This window comes from Rhodamnia argentea, chromosome 9 (genome assembly GCF_020921035.1).
Source record: "Rhodamnia argentea isolate NSW1041297 chromosome 9, ASM2092103v1, whole genome shotgun sequence".
Lineage (NCBI taxonomy): Eukaryota > Viridiplantae > Streptophyta > Magnoliopsida > Myrtales > Myrtaceae > Rhodamnia > Rhodamnia argentea.
The window spans coordinates 26,308,364-26,329,561 of NC_063158.1; the positions used below are offsets into that span (position 1 = coordinate 26,308,364).

A 21,198-nucleotide genomic window follows, 5' to 3' on the forward strand; every position below is an offset into this window, starting at 1 on the left:
CTTATGATTCTGGAAAGCTCAACTGCTGATTACGTTAACGAGGAACATGCGATGAAGACCCCGCTGATGACTCAATTTCGATTTAGTCTCCTTTGATCGTAACAGGAATTAGGCGTAGAAACAGGGCTTTTGGACATGTCAATTGAGGACTTCAAAGGTTTTTGGTTTGGTCACTTGATGACTTAATTGTTTATTTGAGAAAAGGTTCCAATTAGATGTCTGACTTTGTGGACGGTGAAATTTAATCATTTTCAGTTGTTGCCGTCGTTGCACACCAGGGTGGCTGGAGTTGTGGTGAAATTTAATCATTCTCCGCTGGAAGGCTTTTCTTTTTATACTCCTTAAGTTGCGATTTAGTAAAATTTGAAAGTGCTTGAACTAGGTTAGTTAATTTGGTTAACTTGTTAATTTTTTTTTGTCGAAGATTAACTTGTTAACTCATTAGCCTAGAAACCTAATTTTTAGGTCGCAACACACCATCATCAATCCAAGTCACCATTGCTCTTATTTGGTAATCCCCTTCTCTCCTCTCTCAGATTTGGAGATTTCCTCGTTTAGTGTTTCTACTCCTTTAGTGGGGGCGTTCAGGGTTTCTCCTCTTCTCCTATTCGCCTGACTTCGCATGATGCTAAATAGGGGGAAATGAGTTTCCTTTTCTGTCCCACTCGTACACTAAAAAAAAAAAATAAAAAAAAGAGCCGAACTGAATCAAACCGAATCAATCAAACCGAATCAAACAAGATTTTCAGTTCGGTTCATCTGCAGTTCAAGGCGAGAATGGTTCAATTCGAATGCAAATCCTAATGGTTTGGTTCGCAATCGAACGGAACTATTGACACCCTTACACCAAACATCGAACTCCTCTTTGAAATCGAATGCAGAGTTGAAGTCTTTGGCAAAGTTCATTACATAGCTGAAGGATAATAAAAAGGAAAAGAAAAAGATAACTAGAAAGCGAATGACTAAATTGGCCAGCTCGAACTTAAATCTGACCATTTCCAGCTGCCAAATTATAAAAAAGATAACCTACTTGCCTGGAAAGCGGATGACTAAATTGGCCACTTCGACTGCAAATCTGATCTTCGTCATCTGGTCAACTATCTTCTTTGATTCAGTCTTGCTAACGGTGGCAGCGATTTCTAGGCAATCAATATTGCCACGATCAAGTTAGTGTGGATTCATCAAGAACATAAAGTGTCTTTGCCTGTTCGATGGCTGCCAATACCAACACTTGTTGCTGCTTAATTTAAGCGAAGAGCTCATTAAGCTCATTTTTTACTGTGGTTTTTGCAAGGAAATACTGGTCACGTTGTTCTGTAGGTTTTTTGCCATTGAATAGCGCTACACTCCTCAGGTGAGTGCATTGCGATTTTTTTTAGTTGGTTTTTTTGCTGGGCTCTCATTCTTTTTTGCCTTCAGGGAGGAACGACGTGACCAGTATCTTCTTGCAAAAACCGCGGCCGGAAATGAGCTCATCGCTTTAATTAAGCGATAACAAGTGTTGGTATTGACAACCATCGCAACGGGGCAAACACACTCACATTCTCGATGAATCCACGCTTTCTTGATCGCGGCAATGTTGACGACCTGGAAATTGCTGCCACTGTTAGCAAGACTGAATCGAAGAAGATAGTTGACCAGCTGACGAAGATCAGATTTACAGCCGAAGAGGCCAATTTAGTCATCCTCAGTTGATAAAACTCTTGACTCCGCTCCGCAGAAGCGTATGACCTGGTGGAATTCATGATCGCTGGTGCAACAGCACTTGACAATTCGAACCCATAAGAAGGTGCCTGCTTCCTCACAGGAGACGGCGATGCGTTTGTCATTCTCCAAATGAATTCTTGTTCGTACTTCTTCGGTGTTGTCCTCATCGTCCTCCTCTTCGCCTACGTGGTCTGCTTCTTCTCCTTGCCTGAGAACATCAACCTTGTCATCGCCATAACTGGCTCGCGCATTCCACCTCCGCCGCCGTCCCCCATTAATGCGGCCCTTGCTTGAGGCCGTCCACATCTGCAGAAGGAAAAAGGAAAAGAAAAAGGAAAAAAAAAAAACTAACAAAAAGATTCGAGAACGTGATTGGCACGATGCTCAAGTGTAGTGGCACATCACATGCGCATGCCCGAAGGCCCCAGCCATAACTGAAGTTGGAATCATCTTCCTGGTCACCTCGGGCGCTTCCGCCTCCGCCGCCTTCCTCAATAAGGTCGCCCGAAGCCCGCGAGAGCAGCCCTCTAATTATAAATGGATTATTCTTGCTAGTTTTCTCCGTAGATATATGTACCGATTTAAATTATAACAGAGTACATGCTTATGGTAGTAGAGACAACGAGTCTATATTAGATCATATAAAGTTTGTTCAATACTACAATTTGTTTAGTACTACAATGCACTTAAAAAATCTTTATCATTCGATGCTGAAAGCTGGACTTTGAAGTAGCTTTCATCACATTAATATGAAACTGGGGAGAATTGACGTTCTCCATCATCTTTGAAAACGCCATCCATAAAGATGGTCCATGTGTAATCCGTTCGTACGACAATGCTCATATGGGACAAAAGACATATCCGGGACTGGGATATTATGGCTGTAGGATAGAATACATTTAGATTATGTTAGATAAATTATGATATTCTAAGGACTTATAATAGTCTGAATATTATTCTAATTGATTGTAATTGATTCTGTAATATTTGGTTTCTGTCATAGAGTGTCTCACTAGTAAAGAGACCACCATAAGAATTGTTCTCCCTTTCTTGTAGAACACCTCCGACATCATCTCTTCTTCACAATGTCTTCTCCATTGAGCAACGCTGCGCTCCTCCGTCAAAGATACAATACCTGCATAACCGCGGAGCAGGATCGGCAGAAATATCGATCTAGAGCAAATTTCAGGTGAGTGTAAGGAACAACGCGACGAGTATCTCCTTACACGAGATATGGTCCTAAATGAACTCATCGAGATCACCAATCTGATCAAGTATGGTCAAGTATTGCTGCCGTCTTCGCTGGAGCAAGCGAGGACATTGGCAGCGTTGATGAATCCACACTTCCTCGATCGCGGCAATCTGGATTGCTTGAAAGTCGAACCGCTCGTTAGCAAGTGTACCGCCAAGAAGATAATTTCCTATCTGGAATCGGTCGGATTTAGGTTCGACAAGGCCAATTTAGTCGTCTGCTTTCCTGGCCAGCGGGTATTTTTTTTCTTTTTATTCTCTTTTTTATTATCCTTGAGCAATGTAATGAACTTTGGCAACGGCAACGGTCGAATTTAGGTTCGAGCCGGCCCTTTCCTGGCCAGCAGTCATCTTTTTCTTTTGTGCCTTTTTTATTATCCTTCAGCTATGTAATGAACTTTGCAATGCAGAGACTTTTAACTCTGCGTTTAGTTTCAAAGACAAGTTTGATGTTTGGTGACGTCGTGGCAACCGTCGTCGGAGCCAACCACACCTCTGGTCGCTTCTGCTCTCGATAATCCCGACATCTTTCTCTCAGCATTCGTCTCGCTCTCGGATCTAACTCTAAGATCGCAATCTCTTCGATGATGGAGCCATCTCGGGCCAAATCGAACTTCCTCAGGAACATCCTTGTGCGGGCGCTCCTCTTCTACGTCGTTCTCATCGTCCTCCGCTTCGCCTATGTTGCTGCTTCTTCTCCTTGCCTGAGAACATCAACCTCGTCATCGCCATCGCCATCGCCATTGCCGGCTTCCTCAACATGGTCGCCCGAGGCCGGCGAGGGCAGCCCTCGCTTGAGGTGGTCGATCTCTGTTGATGAGACGAAGGGAAAAAGAAGAAAAAGAAAAGGAAAGGAAAGAATTGATAAAAAAAATTTGGAAAATATGGCTTCGGCCATACTATCCCCAGCACCAGTTACCAGAGAGTGACATAATGAGCAATATAAATATGTCCATGTTTATCCGGTCAAAAGAATGGAGAATCGACCACGTTAAAGTGTAGTGGGCAAATATACAGCACCTGACCTTTTCCATATGGCGCTCTGATACAGTCGATCTTCTTTGTTTTGATCTTAGACTTGTCTCATTGGCTTACTCTAAGTTGGAATCAACTTACCCTTTGGCTCGGGCCGCTTCCACCTCCGCCTCCGCCGCCGTCCTCAACGAGGTCGCTTGAGGTGGTTGACCTTGTCGAGTTGGCGATGGGCGAAGGAAAAAAAAAAGTAAAATAGAAAAAGATATAAAATTGAAAAGTATGACTTCAACCATACTACCCCCAACACTTACGAGGTCCGTCACTCTCTAGTTTAAAGCTGCGTTCGCTTCACTGAAAATAATTTTTCCAAAAAACATTTTTCTGACGAGTCAAAGAAAATATTTTTAGTCAATTAAAAAACTCCTTCAAAACCGTGGCAAATGTGGTTTCCTCTTCCAAAGAGGAAAATATTTTCCCTCCACTCATCCACATCCATTTTCTTTTTTAATTATTCTTCATCATTTTTTATTTCTTTGTTTTAATTTATGAATTTTCTGTTCTTTTATAATATTTTTATTTTTTATTTTCTTTTTCCCTCCGCCAATCGCCGGCCACGGGCAAGGGGAGGTGAGGCCTCTCTCGGTGCCGTTGAGGCGATCCTCGCCCTTGCTTGAGACCGGCGAGGCTTGCTTGGCTCGGCTCGCCGGAATATGGCCAGCTCGTGCCTCTTCAGCTTGTGGCGACGCTCGACCTTGCCTATGGCCGGCAGCCGTCAGCCGTCGGAAAATACTTTTCAGTTCATTTCCAAGTTTCAACTTAACATCGAAAAATATTATCATTTTCTTGAAAAGTAACTAACATCACATATTTTGTGAAAACGTAAATCTATGCTATACCAATGAGGTGAAGTAAGTCGGGTCTGGGTTTGCTGTTCGCTTGCTGAGGTCCTCCTTGACCTTCATGTTGGACGACATGATAGTCGGTAGAACCATTAATATCACATTGACCAGGTAACAGATGCAACTCTCATTTCAGAGTACATTTGATTAGAGGAGTTGAATGAAAATCATTTTTGTAGTCTTCCTGTTCCTAGCAAAAAACCACAAATACAAAATGTGATTAAATCCTAAACCTTTTAGTTGACGTGATTAAATCCTAACTTTTACGAAAAATCATAGTTATTTGGGTCATCAATTTTGTGAATTCCCTTATGTTACAACTCATATTGGCAAGTTCTAGCTATCACGTTAAATAATTTCCAGGTGAAAGGACTAAATCGCGATTGCTCTTGGAAAATCACATCGCGCCGGAAACATTATCCTGAGCGGATTGCCACAATGTGGCCCACATTGTATTTTTGTACTTTTAACTATTCTTATCGTGGCTGCACCTGATCGATGTTTCTTGCAAGAACCATACTCATTTTTATTAGTTGCATTTATCCATTAATTCCTTCGCCACTGAAGAAGAACTTTAATCTTGCTTGAATTCGGGACTTTGAATAGCCTTTTTTCCAAATTCAACTTTATGAAATGGAGCGGTGGAAATTTAAAGCCCTGAGTCGCAACTCGTACACTACAAAATAAGCAAGGTTGCAACCTAATGATATCTAAAAGAAATACTGAGAATATAAGAAAAGCACATCTAAACGTAAAAGAACAACTACATCTTATGACATCTTCCAATCAAAGATAACATATCTTAACACATTTAATTAAATTAAAATAACATGAACGAATGTCCTAAATTTTATTGAAGAAGGGAATATCGAATTTTAAAATCCTAAATTCATCAACAACAAAAAATGTAAATCCAAACTTGAGGTGCCACGCATCATTCTCATGTCATCTAATAAAGAAAAAACTCAGCCTCGAGTTTTTAGAATGTCGGGTTATGTGATAAAGAATACGTGTTACAATCCTCTTTGGAATTTGGAACCATATCTGCAAAATCAATCAATTTCTTGCATCAAGAAAATATTCCAACCAAGCTTCAAGATCGATCTATCGATTGATAGTTTAAGTTTCTTGGTGTATTAAATCTATTTTCAATTACCCGTTGTTCTTTCCCTTTACCATCGCTTCAAATGTCTCCAACCGACTCTCATATGTATCTAAATCAGGAAAATTGTAAAAAAAAAATGTATTAAAATTTGTGTACTTTTGCTAATTCAATCTTAAACCTTTTAAATTTGCCGATTCAATCCTAAATATTTTCACGTTTTTGCTGATTCTTTCCTATTGGTTGGAAATCGATGACATGGATGCTAGTCACCCTACATGGCACCGCTGGCCTGACGTGGATAATTTGTAGTGTTTTTTTTAATGATTTGTTTCTAACTTATTATTTAATATTTTTTCTTTCCTCTTTTATTTATGGGTGCAAAGGCTGACGATCCCGCCGATAGGGGTCGCCGGCGAGCCCCACCGGACACCGGGCAAGGGTCGGGAAGCCCTCGCTGGCGGCAAGGTTGACCTCACCCCATGACATCAAGGTCAAGCCTCACCGGCCACAATTAAAAAAAATAAAATAAAAGTAAAAAAGAGATAAATCATAAAAATTAAAAAAATTGTCAAAGTCAATGTCGGTGGCACCACATAGAACAGTGACAAATCACGTCAACGATTTTCGGCCAAAATTAATCAATTTGACTGACTTCATAAATTGTCAAAAGGTTAATGATCAAATTGACAAAACTAAAGGGCTTAGGAACTTAATTGGCATAATTTCACTAGGTATAGAACATTATGGGAATTTCCCCTAATATGTAAGAGGGCAGAAATTTACTATGGGGTAAATTAATAGTTTCGCCTTTTGTTTGTACATAATGCATCTTTCACTGTTCTTGGCAACCCTATCTTTTGTAACTTTTGTACTAAATGATATTTAGGCTCCGTTTGTTTCGCAAAAATGAGTAATTTGAAAAATAATTCTCAAAATATTCATATGTATTATTTGAAATAATTAATCAATGAAAAATATTATCATTACCAACAACATTTTGTATCTACACAATTGCGTCGACAATAAGTATGTTTTTCAATTATTAATTTTTGTAAGCTTTATAAGCAATAATGTTTCAAAAAAAATTCTTCAAGTCATTTATTTTCTACGAAATGAACGGAGCCTTAGTAAAATCTTAGTAAAACTAGGTACGTTATATTTAACTTTTAATTTTTCCTCCTCAATTAAAGATGAGAAGCAGAATGTTCCTCTATAAGTCTGGAAATTAGTCTTCTTCTTCCCGCGTTATTTGTCAACGGCATGCTTGTCAAAGATTATGAATGACAGGTACAATGACATATTGCCTCCGTCGTCATGGCGACTATTGACCCTGCCAAACTTCGATTAGAAAAACAAGAAATATGTGACTTCTTCAAATCAAAATTGGTGGGCGATCGCCAACTCTTTCTTCAGTAATGAGCACACTATGAGATTTTCATCCGTTGCTACGACTTTACCTTTTGGTTGTGCCTGCCTAAGTTCGGCATCTCCAATGCCAGCGCCATCCAAAATAAAAAGGTTGAAAGAGATCTCACAGTGAAAGCAAAATCTTCACCAAATTCCCTCAATCTCCTTCGAAACTGGATGCCACTAGGAGACTCATTGGCGATGGGATAATTGTCCAAAAAGTCCTGAATCTATTATACGGCGGCCAATTAAGTCATACATCTTTCATTATGCTAATTTAATCCTAAACTTTTTGATTTTTTCAATATATTCTTAAATATTTTTGACCATCTGTCAACGTGGTCCTTCTGTAATTATCCAAATAATAGGTTCATGACTAAATTGATAAAGCTTCAAAAGGTTTTAGAATAAATTGACACAATTGAAAGGTTTAGGACTAAATTGAAAATCGTCAAATGTTTTATGGCCAAGTCGGCAAAATTGAAAGATCCGAAACTGAATTAGTCGCCGTACGGTAGGTTGAGGACTTTTGAGACAATTATTCCCGTCAGCAACTTCCTAGGATGAAAGGATCGGAAATAATTCACAAGTATAGTATACTTTTACTATTCATGTGCGTGCATATAGTCTACCGTTTGCCAAAAAGTGAAAATAGGCTCTTTATATTAGTGGGATGTACTGGACTCATCTATTAATTGCTTTTATCCCTAAAAACTTCTAATCTTGCTTGAAGTCGGGCTTTCGATTGGCTTTTTTTTCTAATTCAACTTCATAAAATGACATAGTGCCAAAGAATGCTCGAAGCTTGCATCCACAAAACGCACAGAGAGTAAGCTCTCGATTTTCTGTATTTCTAGAAAAAGGCAAACTAGAGCATAACAAGTAAACACGGTGGCTGTCCTTTCTCTAGAAATTGCTACTCAACAAGGCAACAGGGAAAAGATATACTGAAAATATAATGGAAGCCCAGTAAACCTTAAAAAACAACTATATCATGTGTTTTCTTCCAATCAAAGATGAGACAACCTAGCACATTTTTAAAAACAACTAGATCCTATAAATAGCAGAATTTCAACTCGAAATAACTCGAAATAACGTTTTACTTTTTCTGTTGTAAAAATCATAAGCTAAAATCTGCTTGAACGGAACTATCTCAATATTTACAAAGATAAAAAAAAAAGGGTAATAAAGAAAAAAAAGATTGCATATTTTTTTCATTTAGGAAATATGTTGAAATTAATATATATCAAAAAATATGGCCAATAGTATAAGTACAAAAACTTGTGAATAGTACTCGAGAACTTATTCAAGTTTGTTATAGAAAGTTGAGAGACTAAATTTAAACAAATTGAAAGCTGATAGACTAGATTGAATATTTAAAAGAATTTTAAAAATTATATCAAACATATCAAAATCACGTTACACATTGGATCAAAATTTCAGAGGAAAAATGTAAAAAAAAAAAAAAGGCCTGAAGTGCTTTTATTTTCTCAAATAAGAGTCTGAAATTAACCTTGTTTAAAAAAAAAAAAAAGGCCTCAAGTTCCCTGATTGTCTCAAATAACGGCCTAAAATAGATATTGTTTCAAATAAAAGCCTAAAGTAACCATAGAATCTCAAAAAAGGGCTCGAGCTCACCAGTTGGTAGGGGCATTTTCATAATTTAATTCTTTTTTAAAAAAAATTTTCCTTATTGCCGTTTCGAAAAATTAAAAAAAAACTAAAAGTTAAAAAAGAAATGACAGAAACCCAACTCTCCCGCTTGGGACCGCCACCCCAACGTCGGTGAAGCGGAGGCGATGGCTATCGGGGTCGCCGGCGCCTCGACGAGCTCGCCGACCGGAGGCGAGGGTTGGGCGGCCCTCGCTAGAGCAGGGAGAGGGCTGCGACCCTCTCCCGGATCTAAGCGAGGGTTGCCGGCTCTTGCCCAAGTATGGGGGGTGGGCTACGGCCCTTTGTTGGACCGGGGTGACGGTCGCTACTAAGGTGCCAGCAACCTAGTCGGCCATTCTTGCCGCCCCATCAATAATGGGGCGACAACCACAGGTGGGAGGTACCCCTCCCACCTGCATATGCTTTTGTTTTTTCTTTTTCACTTTGAATTTTTTATTTTAAATTTAATTTAATTAAAAATTAGGTTAAATTTGCAAATTGACAAAAAAAGCCCTTGATCGCCCGAAGTATTTAGTCGGTCGGTCGCCTAGCCGGCGAGGTCAACCCCTTATCTAAAACAGTCATGACCACTTCATATCCTTATTTGAGACAATGGGAGCACTTCATGTCCTTATTTGAGAAATTAAGAGCACTTGAGGCTCTTATTTGAAATTTTGCCAATTTAGGAATTATTGGCATCGTTTTAGCAAAAAGGAAATTCAAATTCTTTGAATTCTTGCTCTTGAGGCACAGCAACTATCTTATGAAAGGAAAATATTAAAGCGTCAATCTTCTTTTGAGTGTTGCTACCAAGGATAATAAGAAACTTGGTTTTTGGCACCTTAGCTCGATCATCAATCCACAAAAATCTCAGCCTTAATAGATTTGGCATTTTATGCTTATGATACGGGCCGAGGTTTTCGTGCCCCAGCCGGTCCGGTCGACCCTCAACTCTAGGCCTGTGACAATTACCTGCTCTTTTCTGCTCAACTTGCACTTGATCCCACAAAAAAACATAGCATCTCCCTTCAATTAACCATCAATAAATCTAGGAACCCCCCTCTCTCTCTCTCTCTCTCTCTCTCTCTCTCTCTCTCTCTCTCTCTCGTGCTTAGCTTGTGGAAGACAATATACTATGAGAATCATCTTGGAGTTCTTCACCATTAACCCTCAATTGGTTAATAATGGTTTGCACACCATCAAAGTACGACGAGATAAATTCAGAGTCGTTCATGCGTAAAGACTCAAAATCACCACGAAGTGTTTGAAGTTGAACTCGCTTCACGCGATCATCGCCCTTGTAGGATTTTTGCAAAATATCCCACGCTACTTTTGCGGTCTCCGCTCACGATATTTTTTCAAACATCGTCTCCTCCACCGCTTGAAAGATGGCTGTTGACACCTGAATTTTAATTAGTTTTTCTTTTGAAAAAATCTTTAAAAATCCATAAAAATTCATAAAATCACAAAATCAATTTTGGAAGCCTTGGCCAAGCTTAAGGATCCATTTTTGAACAAAAAATATTTTTGCTACCCTTATGATCGAATTCACGAGATCTGATGCGGTCGTGGGAATCGTCGTAACGGCATGTGTTTGCAAGTATTCTTCTCGCGTGTGCAATATGATACCTATGTTTCTAGTCCCCAGGTTTGTAAAAGCTAAGACTCTTCTTACTACTGCCATGTAATGGACTCATCTATTAATTCCTTAATACTGAGAGGCCTTTAAGTCTTCTTCGTATTTTCGAATGGCTTTTTTCCCGATTCAACTTCGATGCAGTGGAGATGAAAAGCACTGAATTGCAACTCGCACGGACAAAAATCTCTTTAGGTTTTTCAGAAGGTAGCAAACATGATCCTTATGAAACATAACAAACTAATACAGTTGCAACCCTTTTCTCCAGAGGAAATTGATTATATAATAATCTTTGGGTGATTGTTACCCAACGATCTCCTTTTCGTCACTAAAAAATGGAGAGTAATAAATTAAAAATTATTACGGTCCACTCTTTTAAGAATTTGTGGTTTACAATATAATGTTATTCTCACAGTCACCTAAAAACTGTTACGCTAATAAAGTCCTTCTCTAAAATATTATGACTGTGAAAAGTAGAGGGAGTGAAAAATCTTCTTATTCTCTTTTCCTATTTCTATATTGTTAAAGATCTCTTCCATTTCACTCCCTCCACTTTTCTCTTCCATCTATTTATTTCTATTGTACTACGTAGTTGTCCTTCTCAAATCCTTTTCCGTCCAAAGGTACCAGTTGTGTTCCTTCCATCTAGTTATTTCTATTGTACTATGCACTTTAAGGGTTAGTGTCATATTTCATTGAAGCTACAGTGTATCGTTAGATTTAGTCTACTTTTATTTTATTCATCGCAATCTAACATGCTTATTTGTAAATTCGTATATATAAAATTTCTTTTTTTTAATTTCTTCATTAAAAATTCTTTTTTGTATTGATTCTCTTTTTCTCATCATAATAATTTCGATTACATCCTACCTTGAAGCGATATGCATCAATTTATTTATAAACTTACCGACTTATGATGAAGTAATGCCATTTCTTCTCTTAGATATATTCTATATCATATAAAGTTAATCGCTAGTTAGATGCTAAGCGCGTCTCAACTTGATTGATCGGCGGGCACCAAACCTGTCCCAATGTGAACTTGCTTGGAATGAGACAGGTAAGACTTGTTCGAACCGATTTTCGAGTTAAATGGGCTCGGTTGCTCACCTCTAAATTTGATTAGATAAATTGAAAACAAGGGGACCTAACTAGAAAAGCGATGAAAGGGGTTGAAAAGTAAAACTCAACCTACTTTTTATGCGGGGATTACATTGGGGTTTTTATATTTGTTTTGAGTGGGGAGTTTAAAATGTGCACTACTAATTAAGAATCGGACTGCAAATAAAGAACTTTGGTTTTAGCTTTTTTCAGAAGCGAATTAGTTATAATCTATGCAACTTTAGCAGAGATGCGAAGATCAATCGTATAAGCTCATTGAGAAAAAGCTTCTAAAAGGACATCATTAGTCAGCCTGAAGATATGTGGACTGGCATTACAATTATGTTACTTAACAACATACTTAACAACTAGCCTTCACGATCTTCCTCCAGGCACAGGCAGAATTACTGTTGGGTGTTGCAGACCACGATCATTTGATTTGCTTGATTTAAGATGATGCCATCCCTGTGACGTAGTGGGATTAATTCGTAGGCCAGTCAATCTGGACTCAATCGAGACAGATTTCTAAAGTACATGATGTTTATGGAGAAAATGAAAAGGAGAAAGGCTCGATTGACAACAAATTCCGAAAGCATGCGACGTCTACTCAAAAAATCAAAAGTGTAAGGGCTTGGCTAACCCAAAACCAAAGTTCGGTGGCCATATTGGACTTTTTCCCCCAATAATATCCACGCGTAAGAAAATTACTGTTCCAATTTGGACCCAGGCGCGCTAACATCTGAATTTTTGTCAACAATTCAAAGTCTTATTTTCAATAACAAAGCACGATATATAATTAAGGACACACTCTCATCCCTCAATACGGATCTAACACCGTAAATATTCGATGGCCAATCACCACTAGATTCGGTGATTAGCATAGCCGAGATTTCCCTCTCTATTTGCAATGACTTGCGGTGCGCGTCTAGGTTCAATGTCCTAATTACCATCGCCATGCAGAATCACCAATATTAAAATGTTGAAAAAACACGGATCAAATACGTGTAAGGAACTACTAAATATATATCTAAATCTAGTTTGAGAGAGTAAAACCCTCAAATTTGACCTAAATCTAAATCGAAGGGGGAGAGGGGACTAATCTTGGAAGCATTGTAGAGCCACATCATGAGCATCCTCCTCGGTAACTGCTGGCTGAACGAATGACCGAACTAGTCTCCACGTACATTCAAGATCACCTGCATAAATTTCTTAATAAAAAGGCCGGTCCAGATTGTGCAGCCCAATTTGGCCAACTCCCCATTTTTTTTTATTGATTTGGGCCTGGTTTGATGATATTGCGGACGTCTGGTTTTAAATCGCTGCTTCGCTCTCTCGATCACTAAACTGAGTTGCTTGTCATGTGTTCGTCGAAATGCCTGAGTGAAACTCGTGTGCAAATCTGAGGAGTGTTATCATGCTTAGCATCTGGATTGGTTGTTGTTCGGTACAGACGTTTAAAACTCCCGTCATGTGTAATGTTGTTTAACTGAGTATGTCATCGAAGCATGTTCCTGGGATTGAAGTTTGTTTCTGCTGGTTGTCGAAGAAGTTGAGAGAGGTCTTGAGTGAATTTACCTGTAAAATGTTTTTGTGATGATTTTTTTTGTAGTAAGATGGATGAGCGTGAGGGCCCAAAACATTCTGCATTGCTTATTTCGCAACTTAAGGTTGAATTTGAAGTCGATTTCGATATTCGCTTGAAAAAGTGATCGGGATTGAAAACTATTTTTCACTGATAGGAATTAAACCTTTTCTAGAAGCCTCTGGATTAACGTGTTGCATTATAGAGTCATTTTCCTAGATGCTCACCACTTGTTCGACGAAATGCATAAGTCAGATTCGTGATTGTTAGCTTGTGTTATGGATGGTTTGCAAAGCAATCCGTTATGTCTCAGATGGTTTTGTTCAAAAAAACTAACTAATTGTGGTGTCTGCTAGTCCATTTCCTGTCAACTGAGATTTTCCTTCACTTATTGATGGTCTGATTTTATTGTCTCTGAGTACTTTACTGACCGCCCCTTTCTGCTATCTTATGCATTCTATGTGACTCAATGGTGATTAGCAGAGGTTCCCGGTGAAAAATATGATTTCAAATCACTGACGCACATGATGATTTTCCGATAAATTTCGCTAGCCGAATTCCAGTTTTACGTTATCTTCCTATGCATATTGGTACTGTTTGATTCGTATTTGTGAAACCTTTAGTGGTTAGTGGTGGTGGAAGTGAGGGTTAATGGCAGTGGCCGAAGATGATAGTTCGCTGGGGTTATCCGGTGACACAGGAACGTGCTATGGTCGGTTCACTATAAATATTAATTCGGACATAATGTTCCACATTGATGGGCCCAAAAGTTGCTGAAAATAAGCCTGACTTTTCTCGTCGTGATTTGAGGATCTCTGTGTGACACAAACTTCATGCAAATATGATGCCACTTTGATATGTTTGCATATACTTTTGTATGCTGAGTCGAAAGACGAAATTCATGTTAATAATGCTGTACTTGTTAGGAATTTGTTGGGATCATGGCTGTCAGAGCGGCGTATGTCATGAATTCGCTTGTTTCATAGTTTAAAGTGCCATACATGATCAAGATCTGTTGGATACCTGACAGTAAACGTTACCATTGACTGAAATTTGCAGGAACTCCATTGGAATTTGATGGCTGTGACCCTCAAGCTTCAATTTAACCTCAATTTGATCCTAATTTGAGACTATACTCATCATAAGAGCTTACACACACGTGAGAAGATATTGCATCATTGCTGATTTGATTTTTGCCAAATGCTTGTATTTCGGGTCTCGTGTACTCTGTTTCAGTACTGATCGAAACTCGTAAGAGCTTACAACACGACGTTACGACTACCCTCTGCTTTCGTGCTTGATCACCTCCTGTTGGGCTGGCAATCGAAGCTAGCAGGCCACCGGTTCCTCCTGATCAGCAACTCACATGTTTCTTCTTAAAAAGACAACTGACAAATCCTAAGGGAAATATCTGAACTGACTTTTGCTGATGTATTTTGCGTTTTGGAATTGCCGTTTTGTTGTGCTTTTCTTTGGCAAGCAGTGAACATGGTCGCCGCTCAGATTGAGCAGCCGAAGCTCACGAACACAATCATAAGGTCAATCTCAATGTTCTCCATCGGACTTCATGTATTAAGCTCGTTCTGCACTTTTCAGACTTTGCTGGTTTGTATCTGGTTTGATTTTCCGCTCGAATTTGGGAGTCCTATTTTCTTGGCCTTGAAGTGAAGCAAGCATATGATGGCATATTTATTTCACATCAAAAATATGGGAATGATATTTTGGAGCGATTGAAAATGGAATCGCTCAAACCAATTCATACTCTCGTAGTAGAACGGTTGATGCTACGGAATGAAGGCACAGGTGAACTGATAAATCCCATTTATTTCAAAAGCACTATTGGGAGTTTCATATATTTGGCTTCTACTAGGCCGGATATTGCCCATGGAGTGAGAATTATTAGCAGGTTTATGGTAAAACCCTATCAATCACATTTGCATGCAGTAAAAAGAATTTTACGCTATGTTGATGGAACTTGTGACCACGAAATTCTACATTCTTGTACTGAAGATTTCAGTTTATCGGGGTACACAGACAATGATTGGTACCGAGAATCGGAAGAGTACTTTTTGATATGCTTTTTTCCTCGGATCAGGAGTGATTTCTTGGTCCTCGAAAAAACAGCAGGTTGTTGCACTCTTCACAGCCAAAGCAAAATACATTACGTTAGCTTCAGCAGCTTATCAGGCGATATGGCTTCATAAGATGCTGAATGAACTAATGCATGAACAAAAAGGTCCCCAAAAGCCATTGAATTTTTCATGGAAAGATATGCATGTTTTCTGATGCCTTGGATAGTGTTTTGGCTTTTTGTTACTTTTATTGTGAGAAGGCTACGGATGGTTCAAGAGCATTAATTGTGTGGATTTTTTGTTGCTTTATGATTGTAAGAAGGTATGGGCGATTGTTCAGCACTGTAATCAAGCCATAGAACTCCAAGTGAGCTTCGAGTTGTAGTACGTAGTACGAGTATTTTGCATTCCGATGAAGAATTTCTCTCTCCGATTTGTATTTGTTTCCTTGTTTTAAATTTCCGAAGTCACAATTAACGTTTTGGTTCCAACAGTTTTGAGCAGATACCATCTTTGCGAGCTGGTTGGGTGGGACATCCTCCGCTGCTAGTCAGTACTACCCACAACTTGCAAGTAGCGGCTGAGAAATGGCACCCAACAATTAATTAAAAAAAGGGGGGGGTGGGGGAAGGAGAAATCAGACCACAATTAATTACGAAACTTCGCATGTAAGTTCTCTAAAGAGAAAAATCCCCCGACCGATTGAATCATGAACAATGACTGCGTTGACTATGGCCCTATTTATGACTTCGCATGTCCGCCACTCCTGCTTCCATCCATCATCAACGAGCCAAAGCCCCTCTTCTCCTACATTTCCCTTCTCAAACAATGAGCCTTCAAGAAGCAATAGCAGCTGATAGTGTTAATGAGCTCTACAGCTTAATTGAGCAGGACGAAAACATCTTAGATCATGGATCCCAGGGCCCCTTCCCAAATACTCCACTACACGTCGCCGCTGAGCAGGGGAAAACTAAAGTGGCCATGGAGATAGCCACCTTGAAGCCGCCGCTCGCTCGAAAGCTGAATCGAGGGGGTTACAGCCCCATGCACTTGGCTTCGCAAAAGAAGCATTATCGCACCGTGAGGGCACTGATGACCCTCGACCCTGAATTGGTTCGAGTCCGAGGAAGAGGCGGGATCACCCCTTTGCATTTTGTAGCCGGGGAAAGAGGAGACAATGGGTGGGACAACGTGGAGCTCCTGGAACTCCTGGCCGAGTTTCTATCTGCTTGCAAATCATCCATTGAAGACTTGACGAACCAATGCGAGACTGCGGTTCACGTCGCCGTTAGGACGGGCAACAGCGAAGCATTCAAGGTTTTGTTTGGATGGCTTAAGCGAGTCCATCTGACGCGAATCTTGGACTGGAAAGACCAAAACGGTGACACTGTCTTACACATTGCTGCAGCCGAAAAGCAACCTGAGGTATAGTTCATTAGTTTTTCAGTTATTCGCGCTTTTGTTTTTGGATCCTTCAATTCAAGACAATCTTATTCTGGAACAATGTTTTGGTTGGAGGACACAGAGAAAAAGGAAGGAAAGAAAAGTAGTGCTGTAGAGAGATCCACCCTGTTCTAAGTCGAGAAAAAAGTTATGATCAAAATTGTTTCCCTTAGAATTCCTATAAAACTCAGTTTTTAGTGAGCTCTAAATCTTTCTATGTTGGATTATTTCGGATAAATAATTTCTTTTCGACTCTTGACATCACAATCGCTTCCACATAACACAACAATAACTTAGTTTATTCTTTTCTATTCTTTCATTTTTGCCTATTGATTAGCAAAATCTCTTTCCTTCTTTTGATATCAGTCCGTCCGAACATACTGTACGAGATAGAAGCTAGTCAAATGGATGCTAACAAAGGACAATCCCACAAAAGCCATAAAATAATCAGTTTGTTGAAGGGAGAATTGCTCCATGATCAGTTGAATACTATGCATAGAGTATATATATACAGCTGTCTAAAGGTAGACTTTCTCTTCAAGTAAAACACCGTAAATACAAAATGTAATCTTTTAGTTAATGTGATTAAGTCTTAAACTTTTTTATAAAAAGTTATGGTCATTTGAGTCATCACTTCGGTGGATTCGCCTATGTTATTTACTACTCTCGCATGATCATTTCTCAGCTATCACCTAAATCATTTCAAGTGAAAGGACTAAATTGCACTTTTTGAAATTGACTTAGGACTTCATTAAATCGGGTAGAATGATTGTATTCAATAAGTAAGGTTAAATAAACCTCTTACCTCTGTACATCGGCTGTTGCATCACTACACTAGCATCATCAAACTCCAATAGACGTATGGCCATGAACTCATTTTGTGTACGATAGTAAAGCTTGTGACAAAGCAGTGATTGAAATTGAAGGGAACCGTGTACTTTAATTTCTTTTCCTTTGCAATTTTTTTTCCAGATCATCAAGCTGTTGATTGGGTACACCGCTGTAAAAGCGAAGAACTTCCGGGGTAAGACCGCTCTGGACATCTTCCAAGAGAATCCTAGCGGCGATCAAGATCTAGCGAATAGGTCATGCCGTCTAGGACGTCGGGCAATTACTCCTACCCTCTCTCTATCACAGTTTTTTAGCAAGGAACTAACTTCCTTTGAGAAGTGCGCAAATTTTTTCAGAATCCCAGATGAATCCGCTCGCAACATAATCCTCATAGTGTCTTCCTTAATCGCGGCTGCCACTTACCAAGCTGCTCTCACTCCTTCAGGAGGATACTTGCAGGATTCCTCTTCAAATTCCATGGCCAATTCCACTGTCGTTACCGCCAATTCCAGCCGCATGGCTACCGGAAGAACACATGGAGCCAGAGATAGTATCCAGAGAGGTTCGAGACTCTATGGGTACACGATGCTCAATAGCCTGGCCTTTTTCGCCTCCATCGCCACAATTTGGGCTACCACTTTTACTGTAGAGGCCAACCCTCTGTTTCACATCCCTATACCCCTTCTCTGCCTTGCTTACTCTATTTCTCTTACTGTCCAAAATCCGCAAGACCGTGAGGTGGTACGAATTTACCTAGCTGTACTTGCTGTGTTCTGTTTGATCGCCGTGTTTTGTGTCCCTGTGCTCTGGAGGGTAGCGTACACAAGGGTTCGGCGACAAATCGATGCCACAAGGGGATGCGTCGCAACTTTCGACGATCGAAAGATTCAACATACTTGGCAGGCATTACTTATTTTCATAATTCTTGTCACGCTAGCCTATTTTTAGTTGCATGTAATGGACTGCTGTATTAATTCCTTGGTCACCGAAGGCCTTTAATCATGCCTGAATTCGATGCTTTCCGAATAGCCTTTTTCTTAATCCAGCTTGTGAAAACGAAAAGCACCGAGCCGCAACTTGCGCCAAAACGCGAAGAGTGGAATCTCTAGATGTCCTGTATTTCTGCAAAAGACGCAAACTGAGTGACCTGCCAAAACACAACAACTAAGCACAGTTGCAACCTTTTTCCTAAAAAATTACAAATCAAAAGTAGAAATACTGAGAATATAACAAAACCCTAGATAAACGTAAAAGAACTACTGGATCTTATTATGTCACCCAATCAAAGACAAGATATCTTAACGCATTTAAAATGTTAAAACAATAGAAACAGAAAATTCAAATATTCTATACCAAAAGAATGCCCTAAATTTTATTAAATAAGAAAAATATCGAACTTCAAAAGCCTATCTTCATCAAATAAAAGATGTAAATCCAAACTTGAGGTGCCCCCACATCGTTCTCACATCATTGGAAAAAAAAAACCTCAACCTCGAGTTTTTGATTTTAGAATGTCGGGTTATTTGATAAAGCATATGTTTTAAAATCCTCTTGGAATTTGGAACCATATCTCTAAAATCAATCAATTTCTTGCTTTAAGAAAAGATCCCCACCAAACTTCAAGATCGATCTATCAATTGATTCTTTAAATAGCGATGATGCTAAAGTGCGTAAAAATGAAAGAGATCGAGTTTCCTCTATCAAAAATCCGTACCTTCCCAAACGAATGTTGTATTGGCTACTATATGGAGGCTTCCTATCTCCATCTTTTCGCATTATTAGCTCCTTTTGTAATGCTAGGGATGCCCCCTATACTGTTGTACTTCATATGTTTTAGGGTAAATTTCAAATAAGGAGCCGAAGAGGAGTTGTTTTCTCAAAAGAGGACCCAAAATGGATATTATCTCAAATAAAAACCTGAAGTAGTTAACTAAGTCTCAAAGAAGGATTTGGAGAGGGGTCACTTAATCGCGACCGCCACTTACCAAGCCACCCTCGGTCCTCCGAGAGAATATTGGCGGGACTCCTCTGCAAATCTCCCGGCGAATTCAACCGTAGTTACCGCCAATAATTCCGGCAGCATTGCCATTGGGAGGCCTCGTTAAGCCAGAAACATGATCCCGAACAGTTGGGAGCTATTCGGGTTCACCGTCCTCAACAACACCACTTTTTTACGCCTCCATCGGCACAATCTGGGTCACCGCTCTTTCACTAATTCCCGACACTTTGATGGTTCACTTCTCTATATCATTTCTCAGCCTTGCCTACATTTTTTCCCTTGCGATCGATTACCCGCAATCCAACCCGGCCGAAGGAATTTTCCTAAGGTCATTTTGTTACGCCTCGGTGATAGTCGTGTTTTGTCTCCCCTTGTTCGTGGCTATATCTTATGGTGTCTTCCAATCAAAGATGAGACACCCTAACACAAATAAAAACAACTAGATCCTGTAAATAGCAGGAATATTAGCTCAATGTAACTCTCAAGAAGGTTTTACTTTTTCTTTTACGTTCATAAGCTAAAATATGCTTAAATGGAACTATCGCAATATTAATAAAGATTAAAAAAAAAGGGGTGATAAAGTAGTAAAAAGAATACATAATTGTTTTCATCTATGAAATAGGTTGAGATGAAAATATATTCACACATATGAACAATAAGGTGAAAAACTCACGAATAGTAGTGGAGGGCTGATTTGAGTTTGTTATGAAAAGTTGAGGAACTAAATTGAACAAATTGAAAGTTGATGGACTAGATTAAATATATAGAAATAGTTAAAAGATTGTGTTGAACATATCAAAAGTTCAAAATCACGTTACATGCTGTGCCAAAATTTATGGATTATTAGCATCGTTTTCTGAAAGGAAAATACTAAAGGGTCAATCTTCTTTTGGGTGTTGTTAATGAGGATAATATGAAACTAGCCTGTTGACACACCAGCTCCATCATCAGATCCACGAAAATCGCCGCCTTAATAGCTTTGGCCTTTTATGTTTATATGCTCTTTTCTGCTCAATTTGCACTTGATTCCACAAAAGAAAAACACAGCATCTCCCTACAATCCACAAGCTAAGAAGAGATTTGCTTGACGATACTTGATATACGTGCAATGGAAGAGATGATCTACATCTGCAATAACATCTTTCAGGTTCAAACATCAATTTAAAACTGCAAAACCTTGCAACGAATTTATATAACTCTCTCAGACAGCAACAATGGCCACAATTCTTGGCGGCAATCTACATGACATGCTCTACCATGTCGACCATTCGCGTATTCGTAATGATCGTCATGTGCAAATTAATCGAAATCTGAAATCTACCAACGATGGTAAATTTTCAAATTTTCCAATGACTAGATCATATAGATTCGCACGAAAATTACGTATGGCCATGCACAATGCACAACTCTGCTGCTTCCAGTTTTTGCTTGTGAATGTTATGTCATCAACCGATGTTAGTATAGGTAAAGTCATTCTCTATGCATATCAATAGAGCGTGAACAACCCTCAGCATAGAGTGTACGTGGTGCGGAAATATAC

The 21,198-nt window shown here is 39.3% G+C and overlaps 1 protein-coding gene across 1 annotated transcript; it reads left to right on the plus strand.

The window, feature by feature from the left end:
- Window positions 1-16,180: 16,180 nt before the first annotated feature.
- LOC125316493 (ankyrin repeat-containing protein BDA1-like) lies at window positions 16,181-18,607 on the plus strand. The gene is made up of 2 exons (XM_048284846.1): window positions 16,181-16,810; window positions 17,801-18,607. Exons 1-2 carry the CDS (start codon window positions 16,214-16,216, stop codon window positions 18,605-18,607), a joined length of 1,404 nt encoding a protein of 467 aa, XP_048140803.1. The 5' UTR covers window positions 16,181-16,213.
- The last annotated feature ends 2,591 nt before the right edge of the window (window positions 18,608-21,198 follow it).

Excerpts from the sequence above, each read along its gene's own strand:
- LOC125316493 (XM_048284846.1), top strand. The coding sequence starts at position 16,214 with ATGAGCCTTCAAGAAGCAATAGCAGCTGATAGTGTTAATGAGCTCTAC. Across the intron at positions 16,811-17,800 it reads CAGCCGAAAAGCAACCTGAG|ATCATCAAGCTGTTGATTGG; the intron begins GTATAGTTCATT and ends TTTTTTTTCCAG.